This window comes from Mandrillus leucophaeus, unplaced genomic scaffold (genome assembly GCF_000951045.1).
Source record: "Mandrillus leucophaeus isolate KB7577 unplaced genomic scaffold, Mleu.le_1.0 Scaffold661, whole genome shotgun sequence".
Lineage (NCBI taxonomy): Eukaryota > Metazoa > Chordata > Mammalia > Primates > Cercopithecidae > Mandrillus > Mandrillus leucophaeus.
The window spans coordinates 1,818,668-1,840,686 of NW_012107153.1; the positions used below are offsets into that span (position 1 = coordinate 1,818,668).

A 22,019-nucleotide genomic window follows, 5' to 3' on the forward strand; every position below is an offset into this window, starting at 1 on the left:
GGCCTATTATCTCTCTTTTTTAAAAAATCTTTTATTCAGTCCTTCTAGAAAGATTACGCAGACAGGCCAGGCATCTTGTTTTGTAGAAAGAATGTGGGTTTGGTTTCACATATATCTGGGTTTGAATCCCAGCTCTGCCCTGTTAACTTTGTGTCTTTGGGCTAGTTATTTAACCTTCCTGAGATGCAGTTTTTTCACTAGTAAAATGAAGCCTCTATAATCTATCTCTTAGCTGCTATTGTAAATGAATAAATGAGATAAAGAATTAAGGGTCAAGAATATAGTAGGAACTCAACAACTGTTACCTTTCTTCTCAAATCAGATCCATTGTCCTACTGCATTTGCCATATGTTTTCCTTTTTTTGTAGTTCAAGTGAACTATAGGCCAGCTTTTGATTATCTCCATGAGCAGATACTGATTTTAGGGTCTCCTTGGAACTTCCTTTAGGCTTCTTATGGTGGTTCATTTTATATCTCTACTTGGCTAGGTTATAGTTCTGTGTTATTTAATGAAACATCAATCTAGGTATTGCTGTGGAGGTCTTTTAGAGATGTGGTTAATGTCTATAATCAGTTGAATTTAAGTAAAGGAGATGGTCCTTGATAATGTGGGTGGGCAAAACTGTTTCTGTGAGGAAGAAGAAATTCTGCCTTAAGACCACTGCATCTCTTTCCTGAGAGTTTCCAGTCTTCTAGCCTGCCTGACAGATTTCAGACTTGCCAATCCCCACAATCTTATAAGCAAATTCCTTGGAATAAATCACTCTCTCAATACAATAATATCGATATATCTATGTCATATTTTGTTTCCCTGGAAAGCCCTGACTGATACGCTTCTCATCTTTCCACCTCGCAGTTATACACAGTAAACACTGCCTGGCTGACTCATTAATTGACATGGAGATGGAAGGTGGAACTGTGGCCAGAGATCCATCTAAACCATTTCCAATGCCAAATAGAATGCTCTCTGAATGATTGCTTCTTTGGGATTTCTCTCACCACAAAACACCTCCATTTGTATGGACCATTAAGAACAGGTTATTAAGTCATATGAGAGTGGATATAAAAGACCCAAGGGAGAGGATTTATTTGTTTGGAGATTGTTGTCAACACATAAGCCCAACCAGTCCTATCTACAGATGGAAGGCTATTGACACCTATGCAAATTGTTTATCTCTCTCTGCTTCATAGTATCCATAAATGAACAAACTTTTGCCTTGAGGAGAATCAAAGGGAAGCCTCTCTTCATCTTCTAGTCTTCAGAACAAAGTTCTGGAGACCATTAATGCTTCTCAAGAACCTTCTAAGAATGTCGTCACTTCACCTGCTTTGCTTATCAGTAGCTGAACTATTTACAAATAGTTCTCTTTTAACACTTTACTGAGTACTGGTTATATATCTAAGTTGAAGGTGGTAAATCATAGAAGAAAAGAGCAAGATTACTTCGGTTTAAATCTTGAACTCTATCTTATTATCTGGGTAAGTTTTCTTATACAACAAATGGGGAGGGTGATAATAATGATATTTACCTCAGATAGTTGTTGTGAGCATGAAAACAGAGACATTCATGAAAGTGTCTGACATACAGTAGACACTCATAAACATTCACCTTTCCTTTAGAATAGGCTTTTTTCTTTTCTGCTAAGTAGGCCCTTCTCTATGTGAGTATCTAATCTCTTCATACTTTTAAAGGGCTCAGTCTTTCACCACCATCCTTCCTTCTGCTTTGAATAAATTACTTTGGTCCCATGATCTAGACCTTTCCTGGTTCTTTAGGGAAACTTGTCAGTTTACTTTTGCAAGTAATTGATAATGGGGGTAAATAGTTCTACATTCCACATGACATTTGCATTCAATGGGGACTTTGAGAGAGCTGATAGCTTCACCCAAAGCAGTGATACCATTGGTGAGAATTATAAGCACTGTGGCCAACTGGAGGGATTGAGATTTGGACATGGAGGATCCTATCAGCAACTCTCATATCACACTCTGTCTACTAGGTATCTAGATACTAATCTCAGCCTTTCTATACTCTTTTGACCTCAGGTATATTTTTCTTACGATTTTCTACTTTTGAAATGTACTTACTCAAACTGAGGTAGCAACAAACAGAGACATATAAATGGAAACTCTCATCACACTGTCACTTTATGTCCAAGAAATGACAGTGGAACAGTCTGGTTGGCATTTGGGGACCATATTTTGAATGCTTACACCTTTATGGAGCCTGAGGAGAGTTATTGCTAGAGAGGATTCTGACTAGTATCTGTCATCTACATAAACTCAGTTCTCACTGTGAGTTCAGCAGAGGACGGTCTTGGGGCATTTCCCTTAAAACTAAAGACACAAAAGTAACAACAAAGATTACCCTCTTTAATGTTCCCTCTAAACTGGACACTAACATTTTTAGAATCTTTAGGTATCAAGATTCTTTTAGGTTCTTGTGCGAATATCAAATAATTCACCGAAACCTTTGTATGTAAGCTAAAAAAATGAGGGTTTATCAGGCCTCTATGAGAAGTCAAAATCAAATGGCTCAGAGGATATATTCTATTTAGAGACATAACTCATTTCTTAATTTATGGCATATGGTTGAAGATGTTAGCAAGGGTGAGGCTAGTTTTAAGCACCAGTTACTGGTGAGTGCACTACCAAAATTCCATTATTCAATCTAATTGGGAGAAAGACCCATTTGAATTAATAGAGAACTCTGATTATAGAATATTTGAAAGGAAATGAAGTTATATATATATATATATATATGCATATATATGTACATATATGTGTGTGCTACCAAAGTAGTTCTGCTGAGCTTGTTATAATGAAGAGATGGTTAGTAATAAGCAATATAATTTATAAATAAATAATTTATATAATTTACTAAAGTCCTTAAGAACTGTTTATTGTCTTAAGTAGGCTAAAACTCTTTCTTATCATCTTTTTAAAATAATTTTTTTAATAAGTACTTTCTTGACAGGATCTTGAAAAAATAAATCCAGCACAGCCCAAGTTGAACAATTAACATTTCTGAAGTGGCTAGGACTAATAAGGTTTGATTGTAGGTTCTTGAAATGAGATAGTTTCTCACAGTTTGATAAAGCTCCAAGCCAATAGGTCTTTTTTTTTTTGCATGTGATTATTGAAGTGGCTTGATATGAGTAGGACATTTAAAGGGTAGTCACCTAGAGACTAGGGCACCTCAAAGCCATTATTACAGTGTCCCTGAGAGTCATAAATAGGTACCTTTAAGCTGGACACATGGGCCTATTAACTCAAATACTCTGAATCAATGTGTGTCTAAATGACAGCAACAAAAATGTTGTTGTGAGCAAATCCTTTTCCAGGATGAGAAGGTTTTATTTACTTCAAAGTCTTGCTTCTCAGATGTTAGAGAACCTTGAGAAGCCCTTAGAGAGCAGCCTGGTGGTTGGTGCTTCAGGATAAATCACTATAATTAAATAGGCTGGCCAAGCTTGTCCATCAGTTGCAGCCAATAGTCAAAAAGGCATCCTAGGGAGGACACATTTTTAAAGCTTCTCCATTAATATGGTTAAATTCTGTACTTTTGAAAGAAATATTTTGGATGCATTCATTTCTGAAATATTTGGGGATTACTATGGAAAAATAGCCTATGTGTTCCATAGTTCCTTATTTGTCATTCGCATAATGTCACTGAACTTTAAAGTTGGATTTATAGATGGAATTAGATAAAGGATAGAAAACTTTTCACATGGCCTGGGTTTCAAGAAGACTTGAGAAGGATTAGAAGAGGAATTCAGTTTGAATTAATTAGGAAATAGAGGAAATAAATATCACCAATGACTTTTTGAGATATAACTTGAAGAAAGATGGGCTTACCATCACTGTGTCATCTGAGCCCTGGTTTTACCCCTGGCTAGAAGTCAGTAATTGGCCCCCACAATGATCAGAAACAATACTGACATACCTTCCATCTTGTCGGCTGATGGTAAACCCATAATCACTGTGGTGCAAGAAACTGACATTCACTCCCACTAGAGGAGTTCCATCTACGGCCACCACTTGGCCTCGAATCACACAGGCACGCCTGCAACACAAGACCAAAGGCAAACAGAAAAGCATGTTGAGACTAGATTCTAGAAGTCAAGTTGTAGAACCTTTGGAAAACAGTCAAGTATAACAAATAAAACAATAATTTCACCAACCAATAGAAAACTACTAATAACATTCTGGGGAGGAGTTGTTGTTTTTTTTTTTTTTTTCCTCTCAAAATTAGAATCATACTAAGTATGGTTTGGAATCCAGATATTTTAAGGTTAAAAGCATATTATTAATATTGTCCAATGTATTTGGAAATTCCTTAATATATCATTTTGTTATTATATAATACACCCTTAAATTAGTATCCTGTAACTTGCTTAACCTACCCCTGATTTTTGGACATTTTGTTGTTTCTTAATTTTTTTCTGACTTAAGTTTCTTATTATTTCCTTGGGAGAGAGTCCTAGTTGTGGAATGATACTTTTCTCTTATCAAAATTAAAGTTAATTACATTAGTTAATACATAATTATATTGTAAGATAAGACTAAAATCCCTGTTGACCGCCTTTTTCCTACTTCTTGGTGTTCTCATCAGAGGTAATCAGCACTATTAGTTTGTGTGTTCATTTTCTATGCATTTACATTTATAGTATGAATATTTTTAAGCCTCCTGATATACACTGCCAAAGTGTCTTTTTCTGGTAAAACAACCAGCCAACCAAACAAACAAATTTAGTTGAGCACACTTTAAGTTAAAGTCTGCAAAACAGACATGATCCCTGACAGTGGTATACTGCTTTTCTTGCCTAATTTAAATAAAATATTTCAAGGCACTTTCCCTTTAAACAAATGAGTCTCATCCCCTACTGAAAAATGGAATTCCATTAAACTAGTCCCTAAATAGGGCTCTCTTTCAGGGACATAGTCCACTAAAATGTACAAGACTTTCAGCACTAGCCTGGCTGACAAGCTGTAACAAATTTCAGGAGGCTGGCGGTTAAGAAGAGTGCCCCGGGACAAATCCCAAGCAAAGATTTTTTTCACTGGTCTGCTGTTATTTGGGGAGGAAGGGACAGTTTTTTCACCAGAGTTTGATCCTAGTCTTGGCAGCTCTGAGCTCTTGGACATGAATTTTATAGCTGGAGCTGGCAGGGTTGAGGAAGGTTGAGCAAGGTCAGTGATTTTTCCTAGGGCATCAATGCCACCTTTTTTTTTTTTTTTTTTTTTTTTTTGCAACCAAGTGGGATTCTGGGTATCCAGGGCAGCTCAATCTTGGATTAAAGGGGGTCATGTTATTCAGACAAACATGACTTTTCAGAGTAATCCTAATCATTTCATCCTGGAGTTATACATTCTTTTAACAGAATCAGAAAGTAAAGGGAAGGATGTAAAGGGAAGGATGTAAAGGCTCATGGCCACAAACATCATTTGAGAAAAAGTAAAACCCTTTGAATAAGCTATAAATGGTAGCTTATTCAACCAGCCAAAGTTGGTTGTATATGTTTAGCCAATAAACCTCACTACTAAATTCTGTTGCAATCAGAGGAATTGGTTATAAGTTATGCTAATAGGATTTATCCTCTTCTATGTAAGGCCTTCCCCAACAAAAATTACAAGCCATTAAGTATTATGCAAAGGTAAGCGAGTATAATTGTTGCTATTAGTGCTTGTGTATTTTCTGAACTCTCAGATCAACATTTGTAGCTCTGTGACATAGATCAGTGGTTTTCTCCAGTGAGCTGTCCATTTTATGAATTATGTAAATCATGGTTCTGAGTGGCATGCAAATGGCATATTGGCACTTACTTTGCCATGTTTGATTGTCCCAATTTCTGAATCATTTTGAAATCCCATTTGTTCTAATAGAGAAGTCATTTGAAGTCATTGAGTTCTGGATTTTGAACTAATTCTGACAGATCTGGTCCCAGGTTCTAAGTCCAATGTAACAAGAAATGAAAATAAAAGGACATCTCTGATTTTATACAGTAACCTTTTAGATGTATTTACAGAACAACTTTTGACAAGGTGGGTGTAGATTGAATGGAAACAAGCTGAGAAAATCTCCTGCAAATGACGTATGGATTGGTTCCAGGGGGGTTGTGAAGAGACTATAGCGATGCTAAACAATTTAAAAATTAGTTAAGCATTGTCTCCTGAGCTCTCAATGCTGTTAGCTGCTTTGCGAGTATGGTGGGGGTTAGTTATTACCTTATCAAGCCTGCACCAGTTAAAAAGGTGGCCTTTACAACAATAACACCTACCTAGGTGCTTGCTGATTCCCTATTGGCAAGACAATTCCAAACTCACTCTTTTTATTTGCTCACATTAATCTAGACATTGTGTCTTTCCACAACTCTACTAGGCTCAATTATTTTTGTTTTTATTTTGTCAAGCTTAGTTGGCATTATTTTTTTCATATTTTATGACACACACAGACCTGTCTCTTCTTTCTGCTGTTCTTTTATTTTCTATACGGCTTATATTTATGAAGGATCCAAGCTGGTGAGTGAAAGTCTCATAAAAGTTATCATTATTCTGTGCATTTCCCTTGTATTCCTCTCTTTCTTCACTCTGTATCTCACTCTAAGTAGACTTGTCTTTTGACTCTTCTGCTTCTTAATATTCCTCATGTTTTATGAAGCACACAGATTTGTGTGATAACGACTCATCAAAGTCATCATTATTCAAGACATTGTCTACCTGTTCTTCTTTTCATTCATTTCACTCTTCATCACTCATAAATAATGCTCACAGACTTGTCTTTCAACTCCCCTACTTTCTTATTCCTCATATTTTATGATCCACACAAACTTGCAGCATATGATAAAGCCCCATAAAACTTATTATTCTACATTTATCAGAATTGAACTCCCTTTGTAATGTATTAGACTTTAAATGTTCTAAGATTCCCTGTATCTTGCTGCATTTGCTCCCATTATTTACACACTCCATGTCATCCATTTTTCACGAGAATAACTCTTAGGTCTTTTTATTCCTGGATTACTAGTACTTACTGTAATCTTTGAACAATATCAGTCATCCAGTGTCAGTTTAAATTGTCTAAATTTCAGGACAGTATTAAAGTATTCTTTTTAATTTTCAGTAATCTTGACTGACACTGCATGCAGAAATTTAGGAAAAATATACTTCTTAGGCAAAGTCTCCATTTCAAAAAGAAAGCTCTTGAGCGTACTTGCTTTCCCAGGCAGGCTACATCAGCTTCAAATGGCCATTAGGGAGCCTTCATATATATTCTTTGGAAGTATGGCATATTGTGCCACTTTGTTCAGCTCAACTGCCATTTTGTGCACTCCCAGATTCTAAATTCTATTTTCTTAATAATTGTGGATGGTAGCCTTATATCTGGTTTGTTTTTCCTGATTCCCCACAGCCACTAAAATATAGTTCCTTCTCCCCTATTTATATAAACTATTTTGATTATGCTTCTTATATCTAAGGCAGCCTGTATAGTTCATTTTTTTTTCCAAAGTTAGATCCTACCTGAGTAGTGAGGTATGTATGGTAAGGGTCTGCCTTTGATATTACCACAGTCCTGCTTTCTGCGGTTTTCCTTATTCCCATTATGGTGCCTCCCTGTTTCCTCTTCCAGAGAGTCCCTGGCTTGCTCAAATCACCATTGAAATTAGTCAGTCCTACTTGGCCTGTACTTGGTCTGCCTCAAGGAAGCATTTTGAGCTCTTGAATTTTTGCCACATCAAAACTACCCTCAACCTGAGTTCTGGTCCTTAAAAATCTGTCTTTTTCTGAAACATTTTCAGTTCAATAATATATAGAACTCTTCTAAATCTTTCAAGCAAGAGGATAGAAGCTACTGTCTGGACTGTCATGCGGCTGACCCTGCTATGTGTACAGCAGTTATGTGCCCAGCATAACTGTCTTTTGTGTTGGTTTTGTGTGTGTATATGCATGTTCTTGTGTATGCTCAATGGCAGGCACTGCATATTTTTGTTTTTGCTTGGGCTCTCCTTTGATTCACAGACATGGATGGGATGGATGCTTTGCTTGGTTGAACCTTTGAAAACAAGAACTTCTCCCTGCTGTTGTTGGTTAGAGCAAGATAACTTGAACTTAGATGGGCATGTCCAATGTGACTTAAAAACATGCATGGGGAATATCACCCCCCACAAGTGTCTTTTTTCCTGTTCTCTAGAGAATACAGGCTGCTGCCAAGCTGTCTACCTGCTGTCACTATGCTAAAGCAGCAATCCCAAAGGAATTGCTTCTCCACTTTAACTAAATGCTGAATCCTCTAGGTGTTTGGAGCTTGGTCTGAAGAACAAAGCATCTTGGGAAATGCAAATCAGAATACACTTTACTGAGAGCCTTATTTAACTAACAAGCTGCTTGTTAGACTGTTCTGATGCAAAAGGTCTAATTCATTCTGTATTTGTTATTTTCATGGAATAGTCAAATTATCCCTAGCCTTCAATCAACTCTTGGTTCCATTCTCCTCTTCCCTTATTTGTTGTCTTTTGTCTTCCATGTCAAATCTCTGATATTCGCTTAACACCTCAGGCAACAACATTAACCTCAAGCACAATAGTTGGTTTGAAAAACAAGGCTGAAAACTAAATTGCTGAAAGAAGATGCAATTTACTACATTGTATTTCTGATTAATGTCTTTTGAAAGAAAACTGAGACTCAGGGCTAGAAAAGTTATAGCAATTTGCTTTTGTTGCTAACATGAGCATAAGCAGCCTTTGAAGGGTAACATTCAAAATCAAGGACCTAGCCAGCAGGGGATCTAGCAGCAGGTGAGCAGGTTAGGTTTTTTTTCCCATAGGAACAGATGAAATCCTTTCTACAGCTGACAGCTCTGGTCAAAAGGTAGCATTGAGAAGGACTGGGCTGAGAGAGGCTATATGAATCCTCTGCTCACTAGTGTTTGAATTCTGCCTTGTAAATTCCTTTCTGAATTGTCAGTTGGCTCAAGTCTCCAAGGGATAGAAATTTGTCGCATATGAGATGTGACTGGAGGATTCCCCTGACAACTATAGCTACTGGGGTCTCTGTTGAAATGCAAATACCTCTGAATAGTTAGGACAAAGGGTTTGTGATATTCCTGTTACCACTGCCATCACATAGTGAATAAAGGGGCTTCTCTTTAGAATGTAATTTTGGGATTGTGGTGTTGGTCCTCAGTCCTGTATGACAATCTCTCTCTCTTATAGATCAGTGATTCTCAAACTTGATTGTCCACGAGAATCACTGGAAAGTCTTTTTAAAACACAGATTGCTGGGTTGTATCCTCAGAGTTTCTGATTTAGAAGGTCTGGTGTTGGGTCATAGAATTTACCTAACAAGACAAACCTTTGAGAACTGCTGCTTTAGGAAAAGCAAGGCCATAACATACTCAGCCAATTAAGGCATATGAACTCCTAGAGAGGGAGGCAGAAGGTATAAACCATAAAAAGGCAGGCAAATCAACCACTGGTTCACAATCTTACACTTATAAAATTTGTCAGGCATGAATTTTAACTCTTCCTGGAAAAGGGTTTGCAACAACTGTAATTTGGGGAGTCATGTTGAAACTGTCATGACAAAGGGGTGGCTGCACTACAAGATGAACTACAGGGTCTTCAAATTCAGAGATTATAAAATGGAAATATGTTTTAGTCCAATTTATTTATCCCAAATAAGTGTCCATTTCTCCTCCATCCTCATTATTCTCATTATACAATGCTCATAGTTGTGTTATTGCACTTATCATAACTAGTCTTGGATGACAGTTATAGATCTGTCTGTCTTTTTATTAGATAGCCAGGGCAAAAACTGTGTGATTTTCTTCTCTGTGTCCTTCTCAGTGCCTGATGTATACAGCACATGCTCAAGACAGGTTCATAGAATTTCAACTCAAATATTTAAAAATACAGTTGTAAGATCCTTGCAACCTATGCTCATGGCACTGCTTCAAGCAAGGGCTTCAGTGACTACGTTGAGATTCCTGTGTGACAGATGACTTACACTTTATTTACTAGAAGCCAGCACTCTGGATTGAGCATTATGACATTCTCATCAGGAGTGTTTTGTTTGATACTTGACTATTTTAGGGAATTAAACAGTATCTATTGTGATCGGGAAGATGAAATGAATAGTCTTCAAATGGTTAATTTATGCACACTAACCCCATTCTTCTTTTATATATTATTATATAATTACTATTTGCTATTTTATAATTTAAATGCATTTGGGACTTCTAATATCCAGATATTTTGGGGGTTTCCTTACAACACATGCTACTTTTGATATATGTTATCTAACCTGGCACAGCACTATGAAAACACTTAATGTTATAGCATAAACCTGTTTCCATGTTCTGAAAATTCAGATGCAGTGAATGTTCATATGCAAACCCAATACTATCTCCTCATTAGTTTTTATTTTAATATGGTGGGTTGATTTAATCCTACTCAGTTGGTCACTGCCCCAAATAAATACCCCAAATGCCTACCAAGTGGGTAGCATTAAAAGCAGCTGGGAGCATTAGCCATGAACATTCTAGGACTCTGGGAAAGGTGGTGCTATTGAAAATGCAGATAGCTTTTTAAGCAGAATTATTTTCCTCATGGCTAGTGATGTTTCAAGTAAAACAAAATGGGGGCACTCACCCTGAGGTAGGGTGGCTATTTTCCCATCTGCCCTGGTAATTGCTTGTCAAAAGTAGGCTGCTTTGGAGGCTTGAGATCCCCAAAGTAATGGGAAAAAGATCAAGTGTTTTGAAGCAATAAGAAAACTGACGACACAGTCACATTTTCAGGACTGCGTAAGTGCCAGTTTGCTTCATTTAGACACATGATTATTTTCGTCCAGAATTTGAATCCTGAAATATTTGTCCTGTAAGCCCTTGCAACTCTTGAATAGTCTGAAGTTAGTTTTTCCTTTAAAATTTTTGGTTTGTTTTTTGCTTGTTCTACACATGACTCCAATGTTTTATCTTTGCAATCAGCCTTATAGGGTTTTGTTAACCTCATTAACCTCTCTTGTCACTTCTCTGAATCTGCCTTTCGACTAATGGATAGTCATTAAATATAGGACAGATCCTTCTTGTTGGCCATCTCCTGGGCATATATTACTCTTTCCTCCACAGAGGAAAAAGTGTGTCCTTGCTCTAGCCACAGCTGTGTTCTAGCTCTGGCTTGCTAGTAACCACCATTGTGACTTCTCCTAAGAAAGAGAATTAACTCTCAGCTCTGTTTCCTCTTTATGTAGAGTGGGAATGATCTTTCTTCCCTGACCTCTCCCCAGTTACCTCACGAATATGTCATCACAGTAAAATTATCCAGTAAAATGATCACTTTTTGAACTAGGCCTTACAAATTCTATTGTTATGTACCCTGATAATTATTAGATATATATGTTGTATAAATAAAATATTTATTATACTATGAATCAGGTACTATGCCAGATACTTTCCTTACCTTATTTCATTTAATGTCCACATAACCCTGAGTAGGTAAAGCTATTAGGCCCATTTAAAAAATGAAGAAACGGACTCAGAGAAGTTAAAAGTTTTGCGCTTAAGTTAATGCAGCTCATAAGTGGTGGAGGGGTGGAGATCTCTTGACCTGGCCTCCAAAGAGCCTGAGCTGTATTGCAGATCTTTCAGAGTCAAGATATAAACAATATGGCTACAAATGAAAAGAAAGTGATCACCTACAAAGATGGTGCTAGCTACAGAATTATCGTTACCTGGAGAAATGTACCAACTGCTGAGCACTTCCTATGTGGAGGGTGTGTAGTGGAGAGATGAGCTACAGCATGTCATTTGTTCTTTCTTCCCAAACTTGCGTTCACTTTGTCCTCTCCAGGGACAAAATGAGATGACAGAACCAGCTAGAGAGTCATTACAAGCAAATAGTATGACTGAGTAGTAGGTAATAAGGATTTGAGCCTTTTAACTTTAGATCCTAATGGAGCAGCAAGTAGGATATTTAAAATACTAGAAAATACCTATTCATGCTGAGATAAGTTGTAGGTAGCTACTGGTATTATTAAGTATCTCAGAACAACTGAGTTTCAAAGTATCATAAACAATCAGTTGAAACAGCCTTTTGAAGATCTGTGTTCTGATTTTTGATTCTTTGCCCAAGAGCGTTTGCAAAGAAGTGAAAGTCTCACATTGTTTCTTTTTGGTACCTTTAAGTGTTGACTGCTGATTTCAGGAGACAGTCAGCACCATAAATCTGGGAACCTTCTGCACTTTGTAATTTTTTAAATGTGTCTTGAACGTGTGTTTTCTGAATTTTAGCATTAGACAGTATATATAATCTGAAAATCAAGATATCCCATCTTCAGTAACACCTTTCACCTGAAGATCAAAGTGCTTTATTAGCAAGTAGCAACAACCTTACTTCCCAATTAGGACAGCAACTTCAGAGGTGATAAGCAAAGGAGATTGCTCAGGAAAAGCAACATGGACAGACAAACAGAATACCAAGTAACTATGGCCCATCCAAAACACACTGGAATTCTTTTTCCAAATGTGAGCAGGTCATCTGCAGTGCCTTCCTTTAGAAAGGAAGGTGAACAGAAGGTAGATTTGAGGATTTCGATGCTCTATAAAGAGCTTATCCAATTCTTGGTCTATTCAATTTATTCAGCAATTGTTGCATTGTATATTTTTATCAACCTCTAGTTGTGTACTTGGTATAATGTTTTTAATATTCCTAGATTAAAAATACACAAAAATCTGCCATTAGCAAGTAGACTTAGAGGTCTTTAACAAATAGATTCATGAAAAAGCTAAACACAAGGCATATGGATTCAAATTTGTACCTCAGTGAAATTACAAATGTTTATGTTGTGGACCTTCTGGGGTTACTCATAGATAGACAAAACTGCACATGTTAATTCTGTGAATGCTTGAATACTGTAATAGCACTATATTTCCTTTTAAATATTTTAAAACATAGGCTTGGCTTATCTTTTTAAAAATAATTCCAAATCAGTAAGTGGTTTCTCAATATTTCATTTATTCTAGGATTAACACTAATTGATGAAGATCTGCTACTTTTTTCTGTCATGCATGAGTAAATGGTCTAAGGCTGTGACTGATTTCTCTTGCCAGGTCCTATTCAGTTTGTCTGAGGTATTCAAATTTTCTCAATGTACTCCTGGAGGGCAGGCACCCCATCCATTTATCAGTAAAACCTAGTAACCAATATGCAGTAATTCCTTGACAAAGGTTTGTTTTACTTTTCCATTGCACATTATGTCACAGAATTTTGATTCAACGGGCCCCTAAAAGTCAACAGCAGGCTCCAGTTTGTGTTAAAATCTATTGCATGGGGGTCCAGGTGGCAAGAAACATTTATACCAACATCATCTAATGTACAGATGAATGCTATTCAGGGTTCTGCTCTAGTGTCACCTCCTCAGAGAGGTGTCCCCGGGCCACTCTGTGTAAAATGGTCCTTCTCTGTCCCTAACCATTATCTCAGTTGACAGTATTTATACCTTCCCGACGTTCACTTTTTTCATTGTTTGCCTCCCGCACTAGACTGTATGGGGAAGAGATTTTGTCCACTATAACCCAGAGCCTAGAACAGTACATATCACTAAATGAAGAAATGAACCAAGTAAACATTATAATGTTCATACATTTAAAGAGTGAAATGATTAATCTTCCCCCAATATGGATTATCTTGAAAGAAACTGTAGGATCTATTGTTTTAAATGACTCCAAAGTGTGGTTAATGGGGATTTTTTTTCATTGTGCTAAATGGGATGTCTTTTGGATGACTGTTTCTTTTTTCTTCCTGGAATTTATGTTTGGTACACACATTTTAAATTGTAGAGAAAATTATTTATAGCCCCAAATGTCAAAGGATGAAACTGTTTGCATATAGTTAAGCTGTTCACTGTCCAAATAAGCTTTGTATTTTTCTTGCAAGTCATCAATAGTCTCCCGTGTGTGTCAATTTTAGCAGCTCTTCATGCTCACCTGAGCCAATTAGTCCCATCTCTGGATTATTGCTGAAAACTTCCAGGTCAGTTTCACTTCTATTACTGTTTAATGACTTTGTCTAATTTGCCAGAATATTTCTTGTCTTACAGGGTTACCTGTCTTCCCCATCAAGACAGTTGAATTTGGATTCCTGAGTTGATGAACTCCAAGCTCCCTTAGAAACCTGATGTTCCATGATCCATAGGCTTACTGTAATTCATAATTATTTTAATTATTTATGTATTTACTTGATGTTTTGACCACTTCTGCCACTAGAATGTAAACTCTGTGAATAAGGGGACTGTGTTTCTTTTGTATATCTCCATCTGCACAGTTTCTGGAATAGAGTGAGTACTCAATAAATATTGTTGAATGAATGAGTGAATGCATATCCTTCATCAGTGTTGAAAAATGAATTGATAGTAGGGTATTACATTAAGAATGGCAGAGGAATCTGGTATCACTTATATCTCTCTCTGAGGTCATAAAGTCCTCAGTTTTTCTGGAAATACTAATATTGTAATAAAATAAATACATAAAACAGTAATTAGTATCTGTCAATTATGGTTATTTTTAAGTCTCAGTCTTTATTAGAGATCAGCAGCTTCTGCAGCAATGACCATGTTCTTGTAACCTTCCCTTGATCTCAGTTTTGGGTCAATAATTTGTTTTGCCATTCACAGAATCTCAAATGGTATAAATTCCCAGCTCAACTAAGGGCAGAAAGCATGTTATATTAAACAAGTTATGATGAGTAATTATGGCTATCACCAGGTATCATGACTAATCGGGAACAAGAATCAAGAATTTATTACTGAGTAGGGTATAGTAAAGGAGGATGAAGGCTTAGGTAAATAAAGAGTTTGCCAAAAATTCCATGTTCAAGGCATTTGTAGTACTTCAGCTTGTTTTAGGGTACTTCTCTTTGGTTTTCTCGTGAGACAGAATAATGATGCCTACCCAAGTGAGCCAGTTAGCAGCAGTCTTCCTGCTGACTTCCTGATATTGCTCCTTACACCCAACTTTTTTCTTAGCACTAACTTTTGATGATCTAAAATTATTGATGCATACACAAAATCATAAATGATGCCAATTATTGGCAGGTTGTGACAGTGATGGAATACATCACAAGTTTTAAAAAAGAATAATTACTTTGCTATTGTTATATTATCACTATATCTTTTATGAATTTTGTTTCTTTGCTATTTGGAGAACTGTAGTCTTACCTTTAGGCTGGTTCTACATTTGAGAATTGGATTATTTAAGGTCCTAATATCACTTGTGTGTTCTAGGCAACCAAAATGAGTTTTTCAAGAGCAAATATGAGGAGAGCATGATATAGTTTGTATGTTTGTCCCTGTCCAAATTTCACGTTCAATTATAATCCTCAATATTGGAGGTGGGGCCTGGTAGAGGTGATTGGATCATGGGGATGGATTTCTCGTGAATGGTTTAGCACCACCTCTTGGTGCTGTCATCACAATAGTGAGTGAGTTCTCATGAGATCTGGCTGTTTAAAAGTGTTTGTCACCTCCTTCTCTCCTTCTTGCTCCTGCTTTCACCATGTGACATGCCTGTTGCCCTGTCACCTTCTACCATGATTGAAAGCTTCCTGAGGCATCACCAGAAGCTGAGCAGATGCCAGCATCATGCTTCCTGCAAAGCCTGCAGGACTGTGAGTCAATTAAACCTCTTTTCTTTATAAATTACCCAGTGTCCAGTATTTCTTTATAGAAATGCAAGAATGACCTAATACAGAGCACTCACACTTCAAAATCATAACTAAGCTACTCACTTACTCACTTGTTTTTCACCAACTTCATGCCAGATACTGTGTTAGGACTGGGGATACAGTGGTGTCATAGATTAAAGGTGGCCAAAACTTATTTGATACTGCTCTCATCAAGAGGTGGGATCTATGTCCTTCCCCTTGACTCTAGGCAAGCTCTGTGACTGCTTTGACCAACTGTGTATGACACAAGTGACACTGTGACAATTTCTGGACCCAGGTCTTAAAAGACTGGCATTTTCCATTTCCTGTCTCTTGGAACACTCACTCTTGGAGCCCTAGGCTATCATATAAGAGCTCTGACAAACGTAAGGCTAGCTATCATGCCAGTAGGAGGCCCAACTAGTCAAATAGAGAGGTTGCCTGTAGAGAGAAGGATTCCCAGCTGCTGTCCAGCTGTTCCAACCCTCAGCTATTTGAGTCATCCCAGCTGAGGCTTCCAACATCATGGAGCAGAAATAAGCCATGCCAGCCATGCCCTATCTGAATGTCTGACCCATGGAATCATGAAATAGGATAATACTAAATTGTTTTAATCCATTACTTGGAATAATTTGCTACATAGCAGTAGATATTCAAAACAAGAAGAGAACAAATCAGACTTGGTCTTTGTCTTTACAGTACTTAAGATTTAGAAATGATGACAATTCAAAGTTAATATTATATATCCTAGTGTGAAACAAGAAACTGAAATGCAGCAATACCAAAGAAAGCTAGAAGAAACCTATCATCTTGTTTCATTTTTTTTTTTTTTTTTTGCTTGTTAACATTGCTATTATGTGCTTAGTGCTGTACTAAATTTGGTCCTAATTGTAGAAATTTTCAATAAGGGTAGGCATTCCACCAGAATGGGCAGAACAGGTTGATTCAGCAGGGCTGTTGCAAGATTTTAGATCTTTAAGCTGTTCTTAAAATTTACTCTAAGTTATAGACATAATAATCAAATTCCTGCAAACATACACATTCTTTTCATAAAACGTGGACTTTTTTCCTACTTTGGTGGGACCTGGATTATCTGATATAATGGGTGGGATGTAAGACATAATAGGTTAAGATCCACTGGCCCAGAGGAGTGTATTAGCCTAAGGTGTGAGGCAGAGTGTATACCAACTTATTCATGAGATATGCAAAGGTACTCCAGTGAACTAAGGGGAGAAATATTGTTCCATTAATGTGATTTCTAGATCATGTTCAATCATCTTTTTTCCCTTTTTAAACCAATATAATAAAAGTTCAAAAATTAAGTGAAATGATAATGTTGGGTATTTAAAGGTTCTCAGGGAAAAAGATCAGAAAGAAAAACAAACACTTAAGATCTTTCCTTGGAAAGCTACAGAAACTGTGTAGACCAGAAATCACAAACTCAAATGCCAGCAAGGCCAGGCATGACATTGAAAGTGAAGGATGTGAGTCAAGTAAGTGGTGAGCTAGAAAGGCTGCCATGTCCCATCCAGAGGGGCAGCTGGCCCTTAGCGTCAGACTACCAATGCCATGCCCATGCATCCCAAGCTGTCCAAATTTTCTAGAGAAGGAAGATATTCTGATTTTTATGTTGGATCTCCTAATTTCTAAATGTCAGGACAGACAAAATACATCTGTGGGCTGATTTTAAGCAACCTCTGATATAGACACCTGACAGGGATTGATGTGAGGGTCAGCCTCTCATGGTTACAAAACAGACAAATGAGTTTGGCCAGATCTTGCTGTTGGCCACTGCACTAACCCTGGTAGGATTTTGTTTTTTTTTTAAAATGCATTTCTCCATTAGTGATGGCGAGTGAAATGTCTGGCTTTGCAAATTACTGCTGTCATTTAGTTTAATGTACTCCTATTTTTACATATTTATAAAAACCTTTTACATTATTAATAGTGATTAAATGCTTAGACACTGAAGATCAATAATGCTTCTGTTCACCTATTTACATTATTAAAAAGTAATGTCATACAGGGCTCGTAGAGTATGTGGTTTACTTTGTAGTCATGTTTGGAGTAGATTGAAGAAAACAAAGAAACTGGAGCTACAGGGTATAAATTGCATTTAGGAAAAAAATGGTAACTCAGTTGAGTTTGACCAAGATCTTCACCATGGGCAGGTTGCACATTCACATGGTTGTTACACCATCACAGGGCACAGAACATACATATTCCATGGGCTTTCACATGTGGGTGCAGCTAACTCAAAATAAGAAGGTCTAGTCTCCCTTGGATGTACAAGGATAAACAGTGTTTTGCAACACTTAGTCACCTGTATGCCACCATCTTTAGCTCCAAAGGTTTCTGATGGTAGCAACACTCAGCAGCAAATCAGCTGTGTGGGTGGCATTTTGCTGTTAGGCAAATGAACCCCTTCAAAATAATTTCTTCACCCGCCTACCCAGCTATCTCTCAATTACGCAGCAAAAACTAGAAAGCAAAGTGGTTTGTTCACCTGATTATGGCACATAAGTGTCCCAGATCTGTCTGAGAGCAATCCTACAGTCTGAGATGTATAAGACCCGTAAGTATTTCAGAGTCAGATAGTCCAGCTTTCTAAGTAGCCAAAATGGCCCAGCATAGTGGTTTAGAGACTGGCTGTCAGCACCAGTTCAAATTCTGGGTTCAAATTCTGACTGACACTCATTAATTGTGACCCTGAACAAGTCATTTACTTGACATCTCTGTTCTTATTTCCTCACCTGACAAATGGAGATAGTAATAGTACCTACCATATAGAATTTTCATGAGGATTAAATAACACATGTAAAAGTTTAGCATGAGATCTTTGACATAACAAATGCTCAAGGATAATTTACATGTAGCAAAACGTCCATTTCATGAGTCATTCAATTGTGATCTACAAAGAAAAAGTTCATTAGCACTGATTTGAAGTTTGTAAATGATGTCACTGAAATGTATTAAATTGAACTGGATTTTTAAAGTGTCATCTGGTTTCTAAGTTTCTCGTGTTGACCCAAATACCATTTACCTAGTATAAATTTGGTTCACATCACCAGGTTTCTTTAAGGACACATTGAAATGGGGCAGCTGTGGCGTAATGAAAAGGTTACAAGAGTTGCTACAATGCAAGCTTGCTGCATGTGTGATTTGGGGCAAGTTATTTAATCTCTCTGAACCTCAGTTTCCTTATATATAAAATGCACCTAATACAAGTATCTAATTTTCAGGGATAATGTAAGGATAAAATGACATAATGTATGTTTGTTTGCTTTGTAAACTAAAAAGTACTATATAGACGTAAGAGACTGTAGCTATTATGATTTACATACATGTGATCAGAGTTGGACTTATTTTGCCCAAAGATATCCCAAATAAAAATGCATGTGTTGATTTTTTAGAGGAAATAGATTGTTTGTCCTCAGCTACTTTCCTTGCGAAAGGCCTTTGCCTTTTCTGATAGAATGGATATATCTGTAATAGCTGAGACCCCTGGATGAAGGAGACCCATCGTTCTGAATTTAAATGTGACTTGCAGAGCCAAATGATAACTTGGAGCATTTTACAAAAGAATGAGGAAAACTCAATCAAACCAGGATGAGGAGAAGGGCATTAACCACCACAAGTAATTGTTCACTCTGAGTGGCTGGCAAGTGCTGCTGATGCATGAAGCTGAACCGCAGGGGTTTAAGTTTGTCCTCACTTTTATAAGTTTATTGCTCACATGCTCTGCTCTGGGTCACAATGACTTGTCTCTTGTCTTTCTCAGGTCCTGACGTTCTCCCCTTATTTGAGTTTAGTGAGTCATTTAACACATCTCCATGTCATGGAGGTTATTTCTTTCACTTCATTTCATTTTTTTGGATCAACTTTTCTCTGAGTGAAGAAAGCTACAGAGTTGATGTCTTACCTCTACCTTAAGTAGGAAAATAGGGATGACGGCTGCCTTTTGTTCTTTTTGTTCCTCTGGTGTATAAAAAATAAGTCTCGACTATCTAAATAATTACTTTGACTATACCCCATCTGAAAGTCACTGCAGAGTTGTTATTGAAACTGGAAGAAGTACTTCAAAATGGAGATGACTGAATCTCTTGAAAGAAGGAAAACTTTGACTAGATCCCCTGGCAGAAAAGCCCTTTCTTGTGATTCATTGGCATTTGGATTTTGGGTTCTGTCAGAGACCTAAAAAGTCAGAACTACACAATAAAAAAAAATTGAAAACTTTTGAGTTTTAATAACAGTGCTAGTATACAACTGAAGGGAAGGGAGTTGAGAGTTTGAAATTTCCATGCACATCTTATTTTTCCCCTTTTCTACTGTGTATAGGTCAAGATGGAGTTGTAATTTTCTTAGATTGTCACTGATACCAATATAAACTCTTGACCAAGTTATTCTTGGGGAATGATAACTCCCACCAGGCTTCAACTGAGGGAGTGGGCTGTAGACAGGAGCTCCTGGACAAATACTTTCCATGTTTCTTAACAATTCCTATTTGCAATAGTCTACAAGGCCAGTAAAATATCGACTTGTGGAATGAATACAGGAGAACATTTTTGTGTCTGGAAATGTTGACTTTAGTGACTTACCTCTAATGCTAATTAGTAAAATATATCATCGCTGAAGATGAAGAATAACAATGAGCAAATTCATGTTATTATACTTCATATAAGTAAGTTTATTTTTAAATATTTCTTTGCCTTATGGGTTGGGCTTTGGTCTGAGGTCCTAAGTGACAATTCATGCATTTGAACTTTCCTGGGAGACAGATTTTTCACGAGTCTTGCATTTCACACTAGGATGTCAAACTTATTCAACCCTTTCCTATGGAAACATTTTCCATCATGAAATAAAACTTAAAATTTAGTTTTTGAAATTCAAGATTTTTTCAAGGAATCAATCCAGAAGCTAAACAATAAATTTGCAAATTATACTTCCCTCCTGTTTTTGTTATTAAAAGTCATATTATAAATATACATACACAAACATACACACATAATTTTATGATACAGAATCTCTAGAAACGAGTTTTTTCCTTAATCAGTAAGGGTTTTGGCTTTCCAGAGAAGTCCTGAAAAAGAAATTAATGTGGATTATGTGGAATGGCAAGTAACCTGATCTTTAGAAGATATTTTCCTTTCATAGTTAAGGAAAAACATGACCATTGTTCATTAAGGAATAAAATAAATATATATGTACCTGCTGTCAAATGACACCTCAGGTGGAATGACATGAGTACTGTCCTTGCCAATGAGGAATTTGATTCGATCAAAGAAAAGTCTTGAAGTGTGCTGAGAGAAGAGAGGTTGGCTTTGCTGAATGAGGTCAAGAGGATCTGGTGAGCCCTGGCAGAGAGGACTCACATAACAGTTGCTTTGTTGACAGCAATCAGGATCCACACAGTCAGTTAAACCATCTGGAAATAAAACCCAAAATCAGTATTGATTATTTAGCTTCAAGAGAAACAATATAGTTTAAAATATACATAAATGGAGAAAAATCTAAAATATAGTCAAAGATAATCAACCTTATTTTGAGTTCAGAACTTGTTAAATTCACATTTTTCATGAATTATCACTCACTCTGAGTTCACATGGCACCCCACAGAAATTCAAACTATTTCGTTCATAAATCTTTCTTTCCTGAATTCTACCGCATTTATCATCTGGAGAATATAGTTTATATAGTTATTGTTTAGAGTTTGGGTAAACAATTCTGTTAGATATCACTGTTTAGAAATTTCTTCTTCCTCAGTGAGACCATTCTTTCACAATGCCATGATTTCTTGTAAGCACACCTAGCACATCTATGAGCACACAATTAACAAGTACTTGCTACCTGAATTTGTATTTTTAAAAAAATCCTCCCAATATTGTCGTCTACTGGTAATGCTCAAAATAGAGGTTGGGATTCTCATGGTGAAAAAAGGTATTTAGAGCAATGATTTTCAAATGTGTTGTCAATTACCTAGGGAGCTTATAAAATACGCATATTCTTGAGCTCCAACTACTGACTCAGAATTTTTACAGACCAGGATTATGCGTACTTAATCTGGGTGATTCTGAAGCATACTAAAGTTGCAGAACCAGTTTTTAAAGGAATTTATAGAAGGAACTAGAGTTAACATGCCTAATAGCAGTTTTTTGACGCAATTACTATTAAACCTGACATATATGAATGCGATGACTTTCTCTGTTTCATTTTCTGGCCCTTCACCATTTGCTGTAGACTGCTGAATCCACTGCTGTACCACAAAAAAAAAAAAAAAAAAAAAAAAAATACAAAGGTTTTGTTCTTTGGTAGAGAAATGAT

General features: G+C 36.8%; 1 protein-coding gene across 2 annotated transcripts in view; it reads right to left on the minus strand.

Moving 5' to 3' along the window:
• Positions 1–22,019, minus strand: part of TENM1 (teneurin transmembrane protein 1) — a 274,157-nt gene that overhangs the window by 151,285 nt on the left and 100,853 nt on the right. For both annotated transcript variants that reach the window (XM_012001514.1, XM_012001513.1), the window contains exons 9-10: positions 20,907–21,123; positions 3,947–4,066 (exon numbers count right to left, since the gene is read on the minus strand). In XM_012001514.1, coding sequence (XP_011856904.1) covers positions 3,947–4,066; positions 20,907–21,123 — 337 coding nt within the window. The remainder of the gene's footprint in view (positions 1–3,946; positions 4,067–20,906; positions 21,124–22,019) is intronic.